This window comes from Ipomoea nil, unplaced genomic scaffold, assembly GCF_001879475.1.
Source record: "Ipomoea nil cultivar Tokyo-kokei standard unplaced genomic scaffold, Asagao_1.1 scaffold2616, whole genome shotgun sequence".
In the NCBI taxonomy this organism is placed as follows: Eukaryota; Viridiplantae; Streptophyta; class Magnoliopsida; order Solanales; family Convolvulaceae; genus Ipomoea; species Ipomoea nil.
The window spans coordinates 487501-502662 of record NW_017619044.1 but is presented as its reverse complement, the minus strand read 5'-3'; the positions used below and the strand labels follow the sequence as shown (position 1 = coordinate 502662).

The following is a 15162-nucleotide window of genomic DNA, read 5'->3' as shown; positions in this document are numbered from 1 at the left end:
TAAGAGTTTTTTGATTTCATAATACTTGCCCACATTAATGGGCAAGCAATAATGTTTGTAAGAGGAGCATTACTCCTCTTATATAGAGGATCTCAAGAGCTCCTCTTTCCTAACACTTTTGATGTGTGATCAAAATGATCCCACATCATTTACAAAGATGCGCCCTTTGTCTTCTTCTTCTTCTTCTTTTTTTTTTTTTTTAATTTTAATTTTATTTTGTATGTAGTGTTGTTATTATTATTATTATTATTATTATTATTATTATTATTATTATTATTATTATTATTATTATTATATTACATTATTACATATGGTTTTTATTATAATTGAATAATAAATAAATAAATAGGCTAATATATATATATATATATATATATATATATATATATATATATATATATATATATATTTATTTATTTGTACGAATATGAAAGTAGGAAACAATATATTCTATTAGGAATTCTATTAAACTATTTTATTATAATACTATAGAAATTTTAACCTAGAATTATAGTACGAATAGGAAAGTTGAAAACAATATATTTTTATTAAAAAGAGAGATTTTTTAGGAATTTGGCGGAAAGTTAAAGTTTTATGATTTTGTTTTTTATATATAGTATAGATAGTATAGATTAGAATATGAATTGTATTACACTATTTTATAATATTACACAAATCTCACGAATAAACAACTAGCCTAAGTTCCTAACTAATAACTAGGTATAAGGTCCGTCGGACACAGTGACTAAACCCGAGACAGCTGGCCTAGAGAGGATCAAACTCTTGACCAGAATTTAGGATGAATGAGTCTCTTCCACTCAACCGCACCCTCCAGGTTACTCTTACCATGTAATTAAAATTACTAAATATTTAACAATTTTTGTTTATCATTTTATTTACATGACTTAATAATTCTGATTTCAGAATAATATATTCAAGAATTTGTTTCTTGATTAATTATATGTTCATAGAGTTTCTAAATAAATTTTTATTTTTTCGTTTTATAATTATGTCTTCTAAAAAATATTCATCTAGATTTGAGAAGCTTAAAAGAAAACAAGAATTGAGCAACTAACTCAATCTCAAAATGGAGCTCTTGAGAAATTCACTATAAAAGAAACTCAAATAGATGTACAAAAAGATAATGTCAACGAATGTTGTTAGATGCTAATCTTCATATTAAGATAATTGTGAAATTGAAAAAAATTTAAATGATAGTGTGCACAACGATGACAGATATCACTGTGACAATAAAAATAATAAAAATGTTAGGTTGATAGTTGTTTAGATGATATTGGTCACAGTGATAAACCAAATGATTCGCTTTTATTTAATATATATGATTAGTTTTAATCTCTATTGTAAATGAGATTTTGGAAGAATTTGATATCATAAGTTTGATGGATGATTTTGCATCTTTTGCACGACGCATGTCACTTTTTAAATGAAATTTTAGACGTATTTTTTATACAAAATTTATGTTTTGAATTTTTGACACAATTTTTTGAACAACTATTATTTATATATACAAATTATTTTTTTTAAAAAAGGGTCCAATTTAAGATATTGCACAGGACCCCATTTCCTATTGGAACGGCCCTGATAATATTGCGTTGATATACTTTGAAATACTTATTTAAAAATAATTATTGGGCATTATCCCATTCGCGCAAAGCGCGTAAAAAAACTAGTATAATATAGAAGTATAGATTAGAATAGGGATTGTATTACACTATTTTATAATGTTAGAATAGGAATTTTAATCTAAAATTATAGTATGAATATAAAAGTAGAAAATAATATATTTTATTAGAAAGAGAGATTTTTTTTGGAATTGGGCAAGAATTTAAATCTCAAGATTATGTTTTTATATATAATATAGAATAGAATATGATTGTATTACTCTATTTTATAATATTAGATTAGAATAGAAATTTTAACCTAGAATTATAGTACGAATAGGAAAGTAGAAAACAATATATTATATTAGAAAGAGAGTTTTTTTATGAATTGGGCGGAAAGTTAAAGTTCAGGATTATATATATATATATATATATATATATATATATATATATATATATATATATATATATATATATATATAGAAGTATATATAGATTAGAATAGGATTGCATTACTCTATTTTATAATATTAGAATAGAAATTTTAACCTAGAATTATAGTACGAATATGAAAGTAGAAAACAATATATTATATTAGAAAGAGAGATTTTTTATTAATTGGGCGGAAAGTTAAAGTTCAGGATTTTGTTTTTATATATAGTATAGATGTATAGATTAGAATAGGGATTATATTACACTATTTTATAATGTTAGAATATGAATTTTAGCCTAGAATTATAGTATGAATATAAAAGTAGAAAATAATATATTTTATTAGAAAGAGAGATTTTTTTTTGGAATTGGGCAAGAATTTAAATCTCAAGATTATGTTTTTATATATAATATAGAATAGAATAGGATTGTATTACTCTATTTTATAATATTAGAATAGAATAGAAATTTTAACCTATAATTATAGTACGAATAGGAAAGTAGAAAATAATATATTATATTAGAAAGAGAGATTTTTTTTATGAATTGGGCGGAAAGTTAAAGTTCAGGATATATATATATATATATATATATATATATATATATATATATATATATATATATATATATATAGGATTGCATTACTCTATTTTTGCTCGCATGGGTAGCTCAACTGGTCATAGAGGTGAAACTTTGGAAGAATGACCAGGGATCGAGTCTCACCAGCGGCAGTGTGGGAGCGACCTAGCCTCTGTGGTTCATGTTCAGTTGTGTCACCATGATTTACATCCTCCCAAATGCTCTGTCAGGCGGGGTGTGGGGGCAAATAGCAATTTTAACCTAGAATTATAGATATATATATATATATATATATAGTATAGAAGTATATATAGATTAGAATAGGATTGTATTACTCTATTTTATAATATTAGAATAGAAATTTTAACCTAGAATTATAGTACGAATAGGAAAGTAGAAAACAATATATTATATTAGAAAGAGAGATTTTTTTATGAATTGGGCGGAAAGTTAAAGTTTAGGATTTTGTTTTTATAAATAGTATAGAAGTATAGATTTGAATAGGAATTTTAACCTAAAATTATAGTACGAATAGGAAAGTAGAAAACAATATATTTTATTAGAAACATACATTTTCTATGAATTGGACGGGAAGTTAAAGTTCACGATTTTGTTTTTATATATATAGTATAGATATAGTATAGATTAGAATAAAAATTCTATTACACTTTTTTCAAGGACTCTTTATTCACAAGTTGATTTCCTTAACTTTGTTTTAGATTATTCTTTATGATTGTTGATTACTCTTTTGTTTTATTTTAATTGTTTAATTAATTCCTCATAATATATTTAGGCTAGATAATACTAGCATTTGTAGTCATTGTGGGATACGAACACTACTTGCTTCATTAGATTTGTATAGTTAAAATTATTGGGTATCGAGAATCTAATTTGACACAAAATGCATAGAAAGTATGCCAAAAAAAAAAAAAAAAAAAAAAAAAAAAAAAAAAAAAAAAAAGCTAAACAGATACCTAAAGTGTATGTTTAATCAATAGCTAGTTGGTTTGTCGTCGACTTAAAAGTTATGATTGAAAATAACATGTGTGGATTTGAATCCCACTAAAAATATGCACCAAAAAAAATGCTCAAGAACATGCGCACATGACTGATTGTGCAACTCACATGATTCCCATTAGTCTGAACTCCACCACTCTTAATATCTTAATCTTAATAATAATAATTAAAAGAAGAGTACGTTAATGAGAATCTCTATAGTCTGTGGGAAGTGGGAACAATAATTAAAAGAAAATTACGGAGTACCCAGTATTATTTTATGTGATGACACTTATATATTATTCTTATCCTAAAGGAAAGAAAATTACGGAGTACCCAGTATTATTTTATGTGATGACACTTATATATTATTCTTATCCTAAAGGAAAGAAAATTACGGAGTACCCAGTATTATTTTATGTGATGACACTTATATATTATTCTTATCCTAAAGGCCCAAGGAATCTATTCACTTTGAACAAAATTTTCATATTGTCGCCGTTGAAGTTCGAACCTTGGTCTCTTATCTCAAATACTGCCCACTAAACTATTGAGCGAAGCTCGTGCGGCTAATTATTATTATTCTAAATAAATGGATGATGACAGAGCAAATACTTTGGGCTGGGAATCAGTATATAATAGAGCATATGGTACTTTTTTTAAGAATTAAGAGTGTTACAAATGATTTTATAGTTTAGTGGCACTAAATGACTCTTCTAAATAAAAAGATATGGGTTCTGGATTCAATACCCAATGAGATAATATTTAACTCTTTGTGTTTGAGTAATTTGAAAAAATAATTATGAACAGATACATACTACATTGTAAGAGTTAAATCCCATCCATAATTTAGACCTTACCCATATCTCATCTTTGCAGCTATACTCGTCTCATTTCTTGCTCAGTAAATGCCCAGATCTGAGTTTCAGAAACACTTGAGAATAGTTGAATCAGAAACACTTGAGAATAGTTGAATCAGAAACACTTCATAACTCAAACCTTCAATCTGATATTACCCAAACCGGATTCACTAACTCCATCTCGACCGGACTTAGCTTCTTCAAGGTATGTTTCATACTTTTTCCCGCTTGACTTGAAGAATTCCTTTTTTACTTTGATAGAGTTTAGCATAACTCACTCACCATTACACTTTCCCTCTCAATTCCTTTGCTTTTTAATTGTAATTTTTTGAGTTTGATAATTCAATCTCATATTCACTATCTTATTTAAGCAGTATCCCTTAAACTTTCTTAAATTTCTCATCAATCAAGTGAACATGGAATCTTTCTTGAAATTTAAATTTTATCCAAAGATACCAATCAATCAATTCAATCATACCATCAGTTGCTTTTGAGAAGACTGACCATAATTTCCACCAACAATAATTCATCAAATCAGATCTCTCTTTCATCTCTGCTCGCTCAATTCAGAAACAGCTCAGATTAGTTCAATTAAATAAGGTATGCATATATGTTTCATACTTTCTCCAACATCACTCACTTCCTTTTCTGCTTTCATATATATATATATAGTTTAGCATCACGTTTTGCCCTCTCAATTCCTTTATCTTTTGCTGCAACATATTTATTTAATAACTAAATTCATAGTATATATTTATCTCATTTTCATTGTGTAGACATGGCCTTTATTTATTTATTTTATTTTTTTTATGTTTTGTTTATCAGTTTAAGTTATGTTTAGCTTTTGTTTTAAAATTAGCCTTTGCGGCTTGTGGCCGTGGCCTGCTGGCCATAGACCCCATCGTTATATCATGGACCGCGGTGCACGTGCATTGCGATTAAAACGGTGCCGTTTTTTTAAGTAAAAAAACGGCGCGTCGTTATTGTTAACGGAGCGTGCATTTTTTGGTGTGTTAATTACAAGCTGAAACTACAGTGTATCTAAACCGACACTGTCTCATGTATTATTTTTATATTATCAAATGAAACTGCAATTATATCAAAATGATACTGTAGTTGTGATGATATGAAACTGCAGTGTATATAAAATGAAACTGAATAACATTTCACATATTTGAGTGTATATTTGTGCAATGAAGCTGTAATTATATCGAAATGATCATGTAGTTGTGTTTTAATGAAACTATAGTGTATATAAAATAAAATTAAATAACATTTTCACATATTTGAGTCTATAAATATCGATTAAAACTGTAGTTATATTGAAATGAAATTGAATAACAGAGTTTCTTTTTGCGGAAGGGTGCGGAATGGCGCGAAACGGATGTCGTTTCTTTTTATTAAACAAAACGACGTCGTTTTGAAGTTCGGTGCATAATCGATTATGCACCGCAGTGCACGATGTAATTTGCACCATAGGCCACCTGACTTTATTTTATTTTATTTTTTTTTAAATTACGGTTCTGGAACCGGAACCGTCCAGTTCCAGAATTCTTTAAACCGGAACAGGAACCGGAACCTTTGAATTTCGGTTCTTAACCTGAACCAGAACCGAACAGACGGTTCCAGTTTCGTTCGGTTCTAATAGTGCACGGTTCGGTTTGAACCGAACAGTGGTCATCCCTATCATTGTGTGATATATATATATATATATATATATATATATATATATATAGAGAGAGAGAGAGAGAGAGAGAGAGAGAGAGAGAGAGAGAGAGAGAAGGGGGGGGGGGGGGGGGTGTGATGTTCACCGGTAAGAACATGAAAACTAATTTGGTGCATTAAAAAAGACATATTTGGGATTCAAATGAATTCATGGAATTAAAAACGTGCATGTGTGTATGAAGCGTTATGATGTGTGAATATTACACATGTGTCCATATTAAACATGTGTTGTGTGCAACATAGGATATGCAAACATGCCTAATATGCACAGTGCATAACCCTCCATATCCATATGCACATGCGTGTTTTTAATTCTCCCCTCAATTAATATTATCCATAGATTTGTCTTTTTTAATGCACTAGATTAGTTCTCATGTTCTTACTAGGGCTGGTTCTCATATGATCACTAATATATAAAAATATATATTCACAAATACTCGGGCTCTGGAGGTCAGTGAGATTATATATATATTGGTAAGAGAGGTAAATATAATTTTATTTTCATTTGAAATATAATAGATTTAAAAAAAATTGATACAAACAATTAATATATAGCAGATTCTATATGCAATATATATGCCTTTAAAATTTAAATATAATAGCCCCTCAGCGTACAGACAATTGAAAAACAAATTAAAAACTTGTAATGGTACCATTTTTTGTTGAATCACATCAAGTTTAGAAACTGGAAGATGCAATGGTTTTGCTGAGGGTACTATAATAATTAATTCATCAGCTAGCAGATTAGATTTTAACCCATCTTGCATTGCAAGCCCACTACACCAAATATGGTATTTAGCAGCGGTTATAAACCGTCATGATTGTGTTTTTGGCGGTTATTCAACTGTGATTAAATAGTGTGTCGGATTTAGCGATAGTTTTCTAAAATCGCCGCTAATATTTATTTAATATTTACTTTAAACTTTAGTGGTGGTTATTAAGTGTCGCTAGTAAAAGAATACTTCTTAATTCTAGTGTTATAAGCATTCCATTTAATTTCTTGGTTAGTAAAGTACGTAATTGAGACTAATAAGTCGATCTGATATGAGTTCCAGAAACACTTTAGAGAAGTTGAATGGATTTTGATGCTGTAACCAGTCTAATCAAAATAGTAGAGCAAGACCTTATGGAGCCCAAACTACTTGCACTGCGCGAAACGATTGAGTTGCTGTCTTACAATCTCCATTTTCTGCAAGCCGTTTTGATGGAATGTAAGACGAAAATGAATAACGGGGCTAGTGCTCAGAGTCTGTATACAGATGTCCGAGTTGAAGTTGCTAGAATATATGAATATAGTAGTATGAAGCTCATATATTGCTGGAAAGGGAATTCAGTTAAGACTTATGAAGCTATTCATTATCATCGCTTGAAAATAATTGTAAGAGCTATTGAGAATGTTAAAGACAGGATCCTGAAAGAAAAAAAAAGTGCTGCTTTAGAGGGTGAAGAAGAGAAGAACATCACAATTTGGGATACCTACCAAAATGCTTTAAACACTGAGAATGAAGTGATTGTAGGAATCAACAGTGATATAGAGAAGATAGTTAACCGGCTCTGTTATTCATACTTCATGGGATCAGTTTTAACCATTTTAAAGAATAGTAACATTGACATGTTTCGGAAATATGAGCTGAAACTACAAGTTATGCCACTCGTTGGGGAAGGAGGCATTGGAAAAACTACATTAGCCAAAAGAGTCTATGAACATCCAATTACTATTGCTAGCTTTCACATTCGAGCACATGTAGTTGTGTCTAAAGTTCATAACGTCAAAGAGATGCTCATTGGTCTATTACATTGTATTTCACCAATCACTAGTGAAATCTACAACATAGATGAGGCTCAGATAGCTAAGCAACTAAGCACAAGTTTGATGGGCCAGAAGTATTTAATTTTCTTGGATGATATATGGACCACTGCTGCATGGGATGCCATCCAAGGATATCTTCCAGAGAATTTTAATGGAAGCCGAATCTTAGTAACTACTCGGTTCAAAGAGGTGTCTGAATACTTAAGTACGAATCCCTACCAAGTGAAGTATCAAACTTTGCAGGATCTTGGGAAATTATTTTCAAGGAAAGTGTTTGGGCAAAGCCAATGTGTTCCCCGTGAATATGAGCGAATTGTGAAACACATTGTTTTTGGTTGTGGTGGATTACCCCTCGTAGTTGTTTTAATTTCCGGACTTTTGGCGACAAAAAAAGGGTCTCTAAAAATATGGAGAGATGTTGCCCAAACTTTGGATGGAGTTGGTAGATATGATAATAACAAAAGAATTTCAAAAATAGTTTCATTAATCTACAAGTACTTACCAAGTCATTTGAAGTCTTGCTTTCACTATTTTGGTGTGTTTCCAGAAGACAGTGACATTCCTGTTAAGAAATTAATCAACTTATGGGTTGCAGAGGGATTTATAAAGCCACATAACAATATGAGTTTGGAAGAAGTGGGAGAGAGCTACTTGCATGATCTCATTAATAGAAGTGTAGTTCAAACTAATGAGCTAAGTATTGACGGCAAAGTTAAATCATGTAACATTCAAGATCGAGTGCACGAGGTTTGTGTGAGAGAAGCAATTGATGGGAATACATTGTGCATTATCAATGATAACCATGCTCCAAAGGCTAGTCATTGGTTAAGCTGTCAAACAAGTCATTGGCCGATCACTCAAGCGAGTTATGGGAATTGCATGCCAGATAAAATCCATTCTATTCTCTGTTTTGGTAAAGATGTATACCATTCAAAATGCAGGTTGGTATACCCTTGTGTGAAATTGCTAAGAGTATTGGATTTATCATTAGTTAAATGGTCAAGAGGCATGCCTAGCGAAATAACAGACTTGGTTCATTTGAGATACTTGGCTTTAAGTACCATTAGTTCTCTTTACGAGTTTCAATTTTTCAAGCTTAAGAATTTGGTAACTCTCATAGTTGCTTCGTGGATGGAAAAATGTCCTTTGCAACTGCCATGTGGTATTTTGGATTTGCCACAATTGAGTCATTTGCATGTTGACAAGAGATGTTCACAGTATCTCCCTTGCTTTGTCAAAAAAGATCTACAAACTCTTTATTGGTTGAAAGTTGCTAGCTCCGACGAAAACCCAAACTTCGGAATGGTTCCAAACCTAAGGGAACTTGGGATTTTCATTGAAGGCCAACTTGTGTCTAACTATCTTGGGAGCCTTGTGCATTTGCATCTACTTGAGAAGTTGAAGTTTGAAGTAGGAAGAGTTGAGCGCTTTTATCTACCAACAGGTTTTCCACCAAACCTTAAGAAGTTGACACTTCGGTATACTTATCTTCCATGGAAGGAGATGGACACAATTGGCAAGTTGCCTCACCTTGAGGTACTTAAACTAAAAGATTTCGCCTTTTGTGGCCCAACGTGGGAACCATCGGAGCAGGGCTTTCGGGAATTAAAGGTACTTCTTATTTCACGTTCAGATCTCAAACATTGGAATGCAAGTTATAAAAGTTTCCCAGTTTTGGAGCGCCTTGCCTTAAGATATTGTTGGGAATTGAAACAAGTTCCAAAGAAGTTTACAAGAATTCGAAGACTAAAATTAATTGTGTTAGAAAGTTGTTATTCCTCTCTTGTGACTTCTGCAATGCTGATTTCTTCTGTAAAAAGCAGAACATTAAAGGGAAAGACTCCACTTCGTGTTCGTAAAGTTGGAACTAAGGTTTCTCTCTAATTCTTGTTCATTATTTCATAATATTAGTTTTCTGCATTCTAATTCCATGTATTCATTAATTATTTGCATTTTTACTCATTTTCAATTACTTTTCAAGGATGAATTGCCTATTATTGAAAGCTCCGAAGAAGAAAGTGTCAGAAAACTCTAATGAAGAAATGTTGAAAGCTGATAAGAGTGTAATGATGACATATCTGAAGAAGTTATTCTGGTGAATGCATTGAAGAAGAAAGTGCAGTGACGGGGGAACGGTTATTCTGATGTGTTATGTTGCAATTGAATTTGAACTTCACTTTATGTTTCAGCTTGTAAGTTCATGGCTGAAGTTTATTGCCGAATAAGTTCTCCAGTCGATCTGTTGCCTTTCATGAGTTGATGCACTGGCAGATTGGTGGGATGGTGATTTGTCTCTTTGGTTGGGAGAAAACAAACAGAAAGTAATTTTGGTTTCCATTTGATCTGAACAATTTCAGCTGTGTGTTTGTTATGATGTTTTTTTCTGCTCCAATGGCTAAAATGTAAGAGTTCTACTACATAAACTCCCAAAATTCTACTCCCTCATTTATACTCCCTGAGGTGGCAATCCAGGATTGGTTATTTTCATCATGTGGGTCCACAGAAAAATGTCTACATCAAGACCATGTGAGAGGGAGTACAAGTTGGGAGTTTAAAATGGGAGTACACCAAGTATTTTCCAAAATGTAATAGTCAACTGTTCAATTCACTATTCTTTTACAACATATTCAAATGCTTTTTGGTGCCAATGAAACCTGCATTCATGTAGGACCTTGAGTGACCCAACCAAACTTTTTATTTGCAAATTAACAGAACCTAAGTTTTTTTTAGCTAAAATGTTTAAATTCTTAAAATTATAAATAAAAATTCAAATTACCAATTACATCAATACCTATAATAATAAATCTATAATAAAATATACAATAACAACACTACAAATATAAAAGCATAAATTTAAAAAGTGTAAGTATAAATAATTGTTAACCAAATAAAGAATATATATATAGAATTTCAGTTAACCGATATCTTCGAACCGAATTAACCGTTAACTAAAATTCTATAAATCCTGTAACCATTAATCAAACTGAATTATTTCAATTAAAAAACGATTAATCAAAATTCTTCAGTTAAGTAGGTTAATCAAAATTTTACCAAAGTTTGTACACTGTTACTCGAAGGTTTTCTCACCTATTGGAGTAAGTGCACTAGTTTTTTGGATGGATTCTTCTTTTAGATCCACTTGAGTATTTATCATAGCTAGTCCAGTTTGCCTTTTATGAAAGAGTGGATTAATATAAGAGAATAATTAATGAATTGAATGTTGAAAAGTTAAATAATGTTGAATTGTACGAGTAGTTATGCTGTGCATTCATATGCACCATGCATGGTGCATACGGATGCAAAAACGCCGTCGTTTTATTAAAAACGCGCGTCTCCCCTTAAAAAAAAAAAAATTCAGGTTCGATTCCTAGCAACAACATTATTTTGTTCATTCATTCTGGAATTTTAGTTCATAGATTATGGAATTTTAGTTCATTGATTATGGAATTATAGTTCATCGATTCTGGAATTGTAGTTCATCGATTCTGAAATTTTAGTTCATAGATTTTGGAATTTTAGTTCATTCATTCTGAAATTTTTAGTTCATAGATTAGATTCTGGAATTATAGTTCATCGATTATGGAATTATAGTTCATCGATTCTAGAATTTTAGTTCATATGTTGTTGCTGGGAATCGAACTTATTTTTTTTTTTAAGGGGAGACGCGCGTTTTTAATAAAACGACGTCGTTTTTGCATCCGTATGCACCATGCATGGTGCATACGGATGCACAGCATAATTTGCCGAATTGTACGTGTTGTCTCAAGGGCTATATGTTCGTCTCCATGGCCAGAGACGAAGAGAATCTTCGTCTCCATGGCCAGAGACGAAGAGACTCTTCATCTCTATGGCCAGAGACGAAGAAGGTTCTTTGTCTTTGGCCGGAGACGAAGAAACTTTCTTCGTCTCCGGCAGAGATGAAGAAAATATTTTTTTATTATTATTTAATTTTAATTTATTATTTTTAAATAATAATTTTTTTAGAAATATTTTAAATTGTTTGGGTGACCTGTTACTAACCTACAAAATGTGTAAATTAGATTAATTGAATGAATTTGGTTAGTTTAGTGGCCTAATTGTTGTTTTTTTTATGTTCAGTGGCCTAATAGCATTATTGTGTGTAGTTCGATGGCCTATTTGACCCTTATTCCACAACTAATTAAAGGTGACAAAGTATTTAGGGGGCGTTTGGTTCAGGTTATATAACATAATCAAGGGAATGTGACATTCCAAAGCTCACATTCCGGTGTTTGGTTCATATTATCTTAAGGAATCTAACATTCCCAAAGAATGTCACATTCCCTCCACATAGGATTTTGAAGGGAATGTGATTCCCTTCAAAATCTTAGGTAATGTAAGATAACCTTAACTTACCACTTACAGAGTATGACAAGGAGAGAACATAAAATTTACAAATTCCATCTGATTTCTTTCTTCAATTTTTTTTTTTTTTTCTGATTCCTTCTTCATTAACACACATGATGCATAGGATTTCAATATATGATCTATCATCTAACATTGATACTTCAAAAATATCTAAAATCATAATAAGCTTCAATCCAGGTTATACCCCTGGTTTATGTCCCTTTTTTCAGTTAATTTTTTTTGTACCTTGTGCTATAAAAGTTGTACTACATAATTTTTTGGACAAAAATATCCCTACCGTTATAACTTCTGTTATCTTTCCACATTATTATTACCATGTACATGCATACACAATATTTTTTCTTACATCCTTCAATGATAAGTTTGAATTCATTTAGGTTTTAATTAAAATGTTACCATAGTTATATTTAGTTATATTTAGGTTTTCACCAACAAAAAAGAAGTTATATTTAGTAACTAAATCTATATATATATAAAAGTAAAATCCTCCTTCACAAATTTTCCCCCCAAAATTTAGGGGCATTTGTGTAATATCCAAATTTAATTAATTAAAGAAATTATATATAAGATTTTAAGGGATATTCCATGTGCAGATTAAGTAAATTAAAGAAATTATATATAAGATTAAGGGATATTCCATGTGCAGATTAAGTAATAATATATATTAGGTTAGAAATTATATACAAGATTAAGAGATATCAAGTATTAAGTAATAATATATATTAGGTGTGTGAATAATATATATTAGGTAATTGGTAAAGTAAAGTATTAAGAAATTTACGTGTATACATACATTTATAAAGTAAATTCTGTGTAGTAAATTAGGTTAATATAATTATAATTCTCATATTTTCTACCTATAAATACAATGGATTGGTGAGTTTGGAAATCACAATTTTTCTTTTTGCACTGTTTCCATCTTCTTTCTCTGTTCTCTCTGTGGAGTCATATCTTGGTGTTGCACTCATAAAAACGTAAGTATTTTTTTTATACAGTTTTCAAGATGATTATTATTATTATTATTATTATTATTATTATTATTATTATTATTATTATTATTATTATTATTATTATTATTATTATTATTATTATTATTATTATTATTATTATTATTATTATTATTATTATTATTATTTTGCAAATGTAGCTTTAAGTGTTTTTAGTGCCGAAGGATCCAACGGATTGGGCGTTGATGGAGACCCTGGTAACATTGACTACAAAGCTGATTTCTTAATTTTCAGATAGCAAGGAAGGACCGGCGTTTTCCTTATTAGAAATCAAACTCTTCTTCTCCTCACAGGCAACGAAGCGCTTTACCGAACCGGAAATTGATTTTTTTCATATGATGAGTTTCAATTTATTTGTGTTCATCTATCTCTAACTCTTGGGTTTGTTCAATTGCACATGTAGGTCCAAACATAGATTAAAGATATTATTTAGTATCCCATGTGTAATTAATGTATAAGAAATGTTGTAGAATATAATGGTACTCTCATATCATAATACATACTCCAGTTTGAAGTAGAATCCAGATTTCCTACAAATAAAAATCGATGATTAGGAAAATGAAGTTGATAGTATTCAAAAAAAATTAAAAAAAAAATGAAGGTGAATATGGTGTTTATTATAGATGAAAAATGATAATACTAATAATAATCAGTAAAAAAGTTAGCAGTAAAATAGAAAAAATAAAAAAAAAAAATCCTTAATTTATGAAAAATGGAAAAGGAAATGAAATTCACTGATTAATTAGTACTAATAATAATCAGTAAAAAAAAGTTAACACTGAAATAAGAAAATAAAAAAATAATACGCAATTCACTGAAAATGGAAAAGTAAATACAATTCACTGATTAATTAATACTACTAATAATAAGTAAAATAGGAAAATAAAAAAAGATCCTTAATTCATTGAAAATGAAAAAGGAAAGACAAGATTGTGCAAAAAAAAATGTCATAATAACGATACCAGTAAAAAAGGCAAATAATAATAAAAATTACTAATTATTAATAATAATAAGGATATGAAATTAAATTAATAATAATATTATTATTATTATTATTATTATTATTATTATTAATGAAAATAAAATCCTCCTATGTAGTTTCCATTTTGAAGTAGTTTCCTGATTTCCTACAAATTAAAATGGATGATTAGGAAGATGAAGATGATAGTTTTCAAAAAAAAAAAAAAAAAAAAGAAGGTGAATATGAATTTGATTATAGATGAAAATAATATGTGATTATGCTGAGGCATGAAAATAATTATTTTTTGAAATTAAGTAATTTTTATTTTAGCATATCTTACTATTTACTATAAAGTCTATATACTGTAACATGTTTTTCTATTTTATGTAAAAATCATATAATGTAATTGAATTTTTATTATTAAGATATACATTTATATAATTTCTATAGTTTATCTATACTCTTATTAAAAATAAAATACTCCTTCCTTGCATTCTCGCCGAAAGAATAGAAAAGACAAAAAGTTACTAATTAATAATACTATAATAATAATCATTAAAAAAGTTAACAGTAAAATAGGAAAATAAAAAAGATCCTCAATTCAAGAAAAATAGAAAAGAAAATGAAATTCATTGATTAATTAATACTAATAATAATTAGTAAAAAAGTTAGCAATAAAAATAAGAAAATAAAAAAATCCGTAATTCACTAAAAATAGAAAAAGAAACAGAATTCAATGATTAATTAATACTAATAACAATCAGTAAAATAGAAAAATGAAAAA

At 29.5% G+C, this 15162-nt stretch overlaps 1 protein-coding gene across 1 annotated transcript; it reads left to right on the top strand.

The window, feature by feature from the left end:
• Positions 1 to 7436: 7436 nt before the first annotated feature.
• Positions 7437 to 9717, top strand: LOC109154290 (putative late blight resistance protein homolog R1B-14). Its single transcript, XM_019302115.1, has 2 exons — positions 7437 to 9560; positions 9658 to 9717. The coding sequence occupies exons 1-2, from the start codon at positions 7437 to 7439 to the stop codon at positions 9715 to 9717; spliced, it is 2184 nt and encodes a 727-aa protein (XP_019157660.1).
• The last annotated feature ends 5445 nt before the right edge of the window (positions 9718 to 15162 follow it).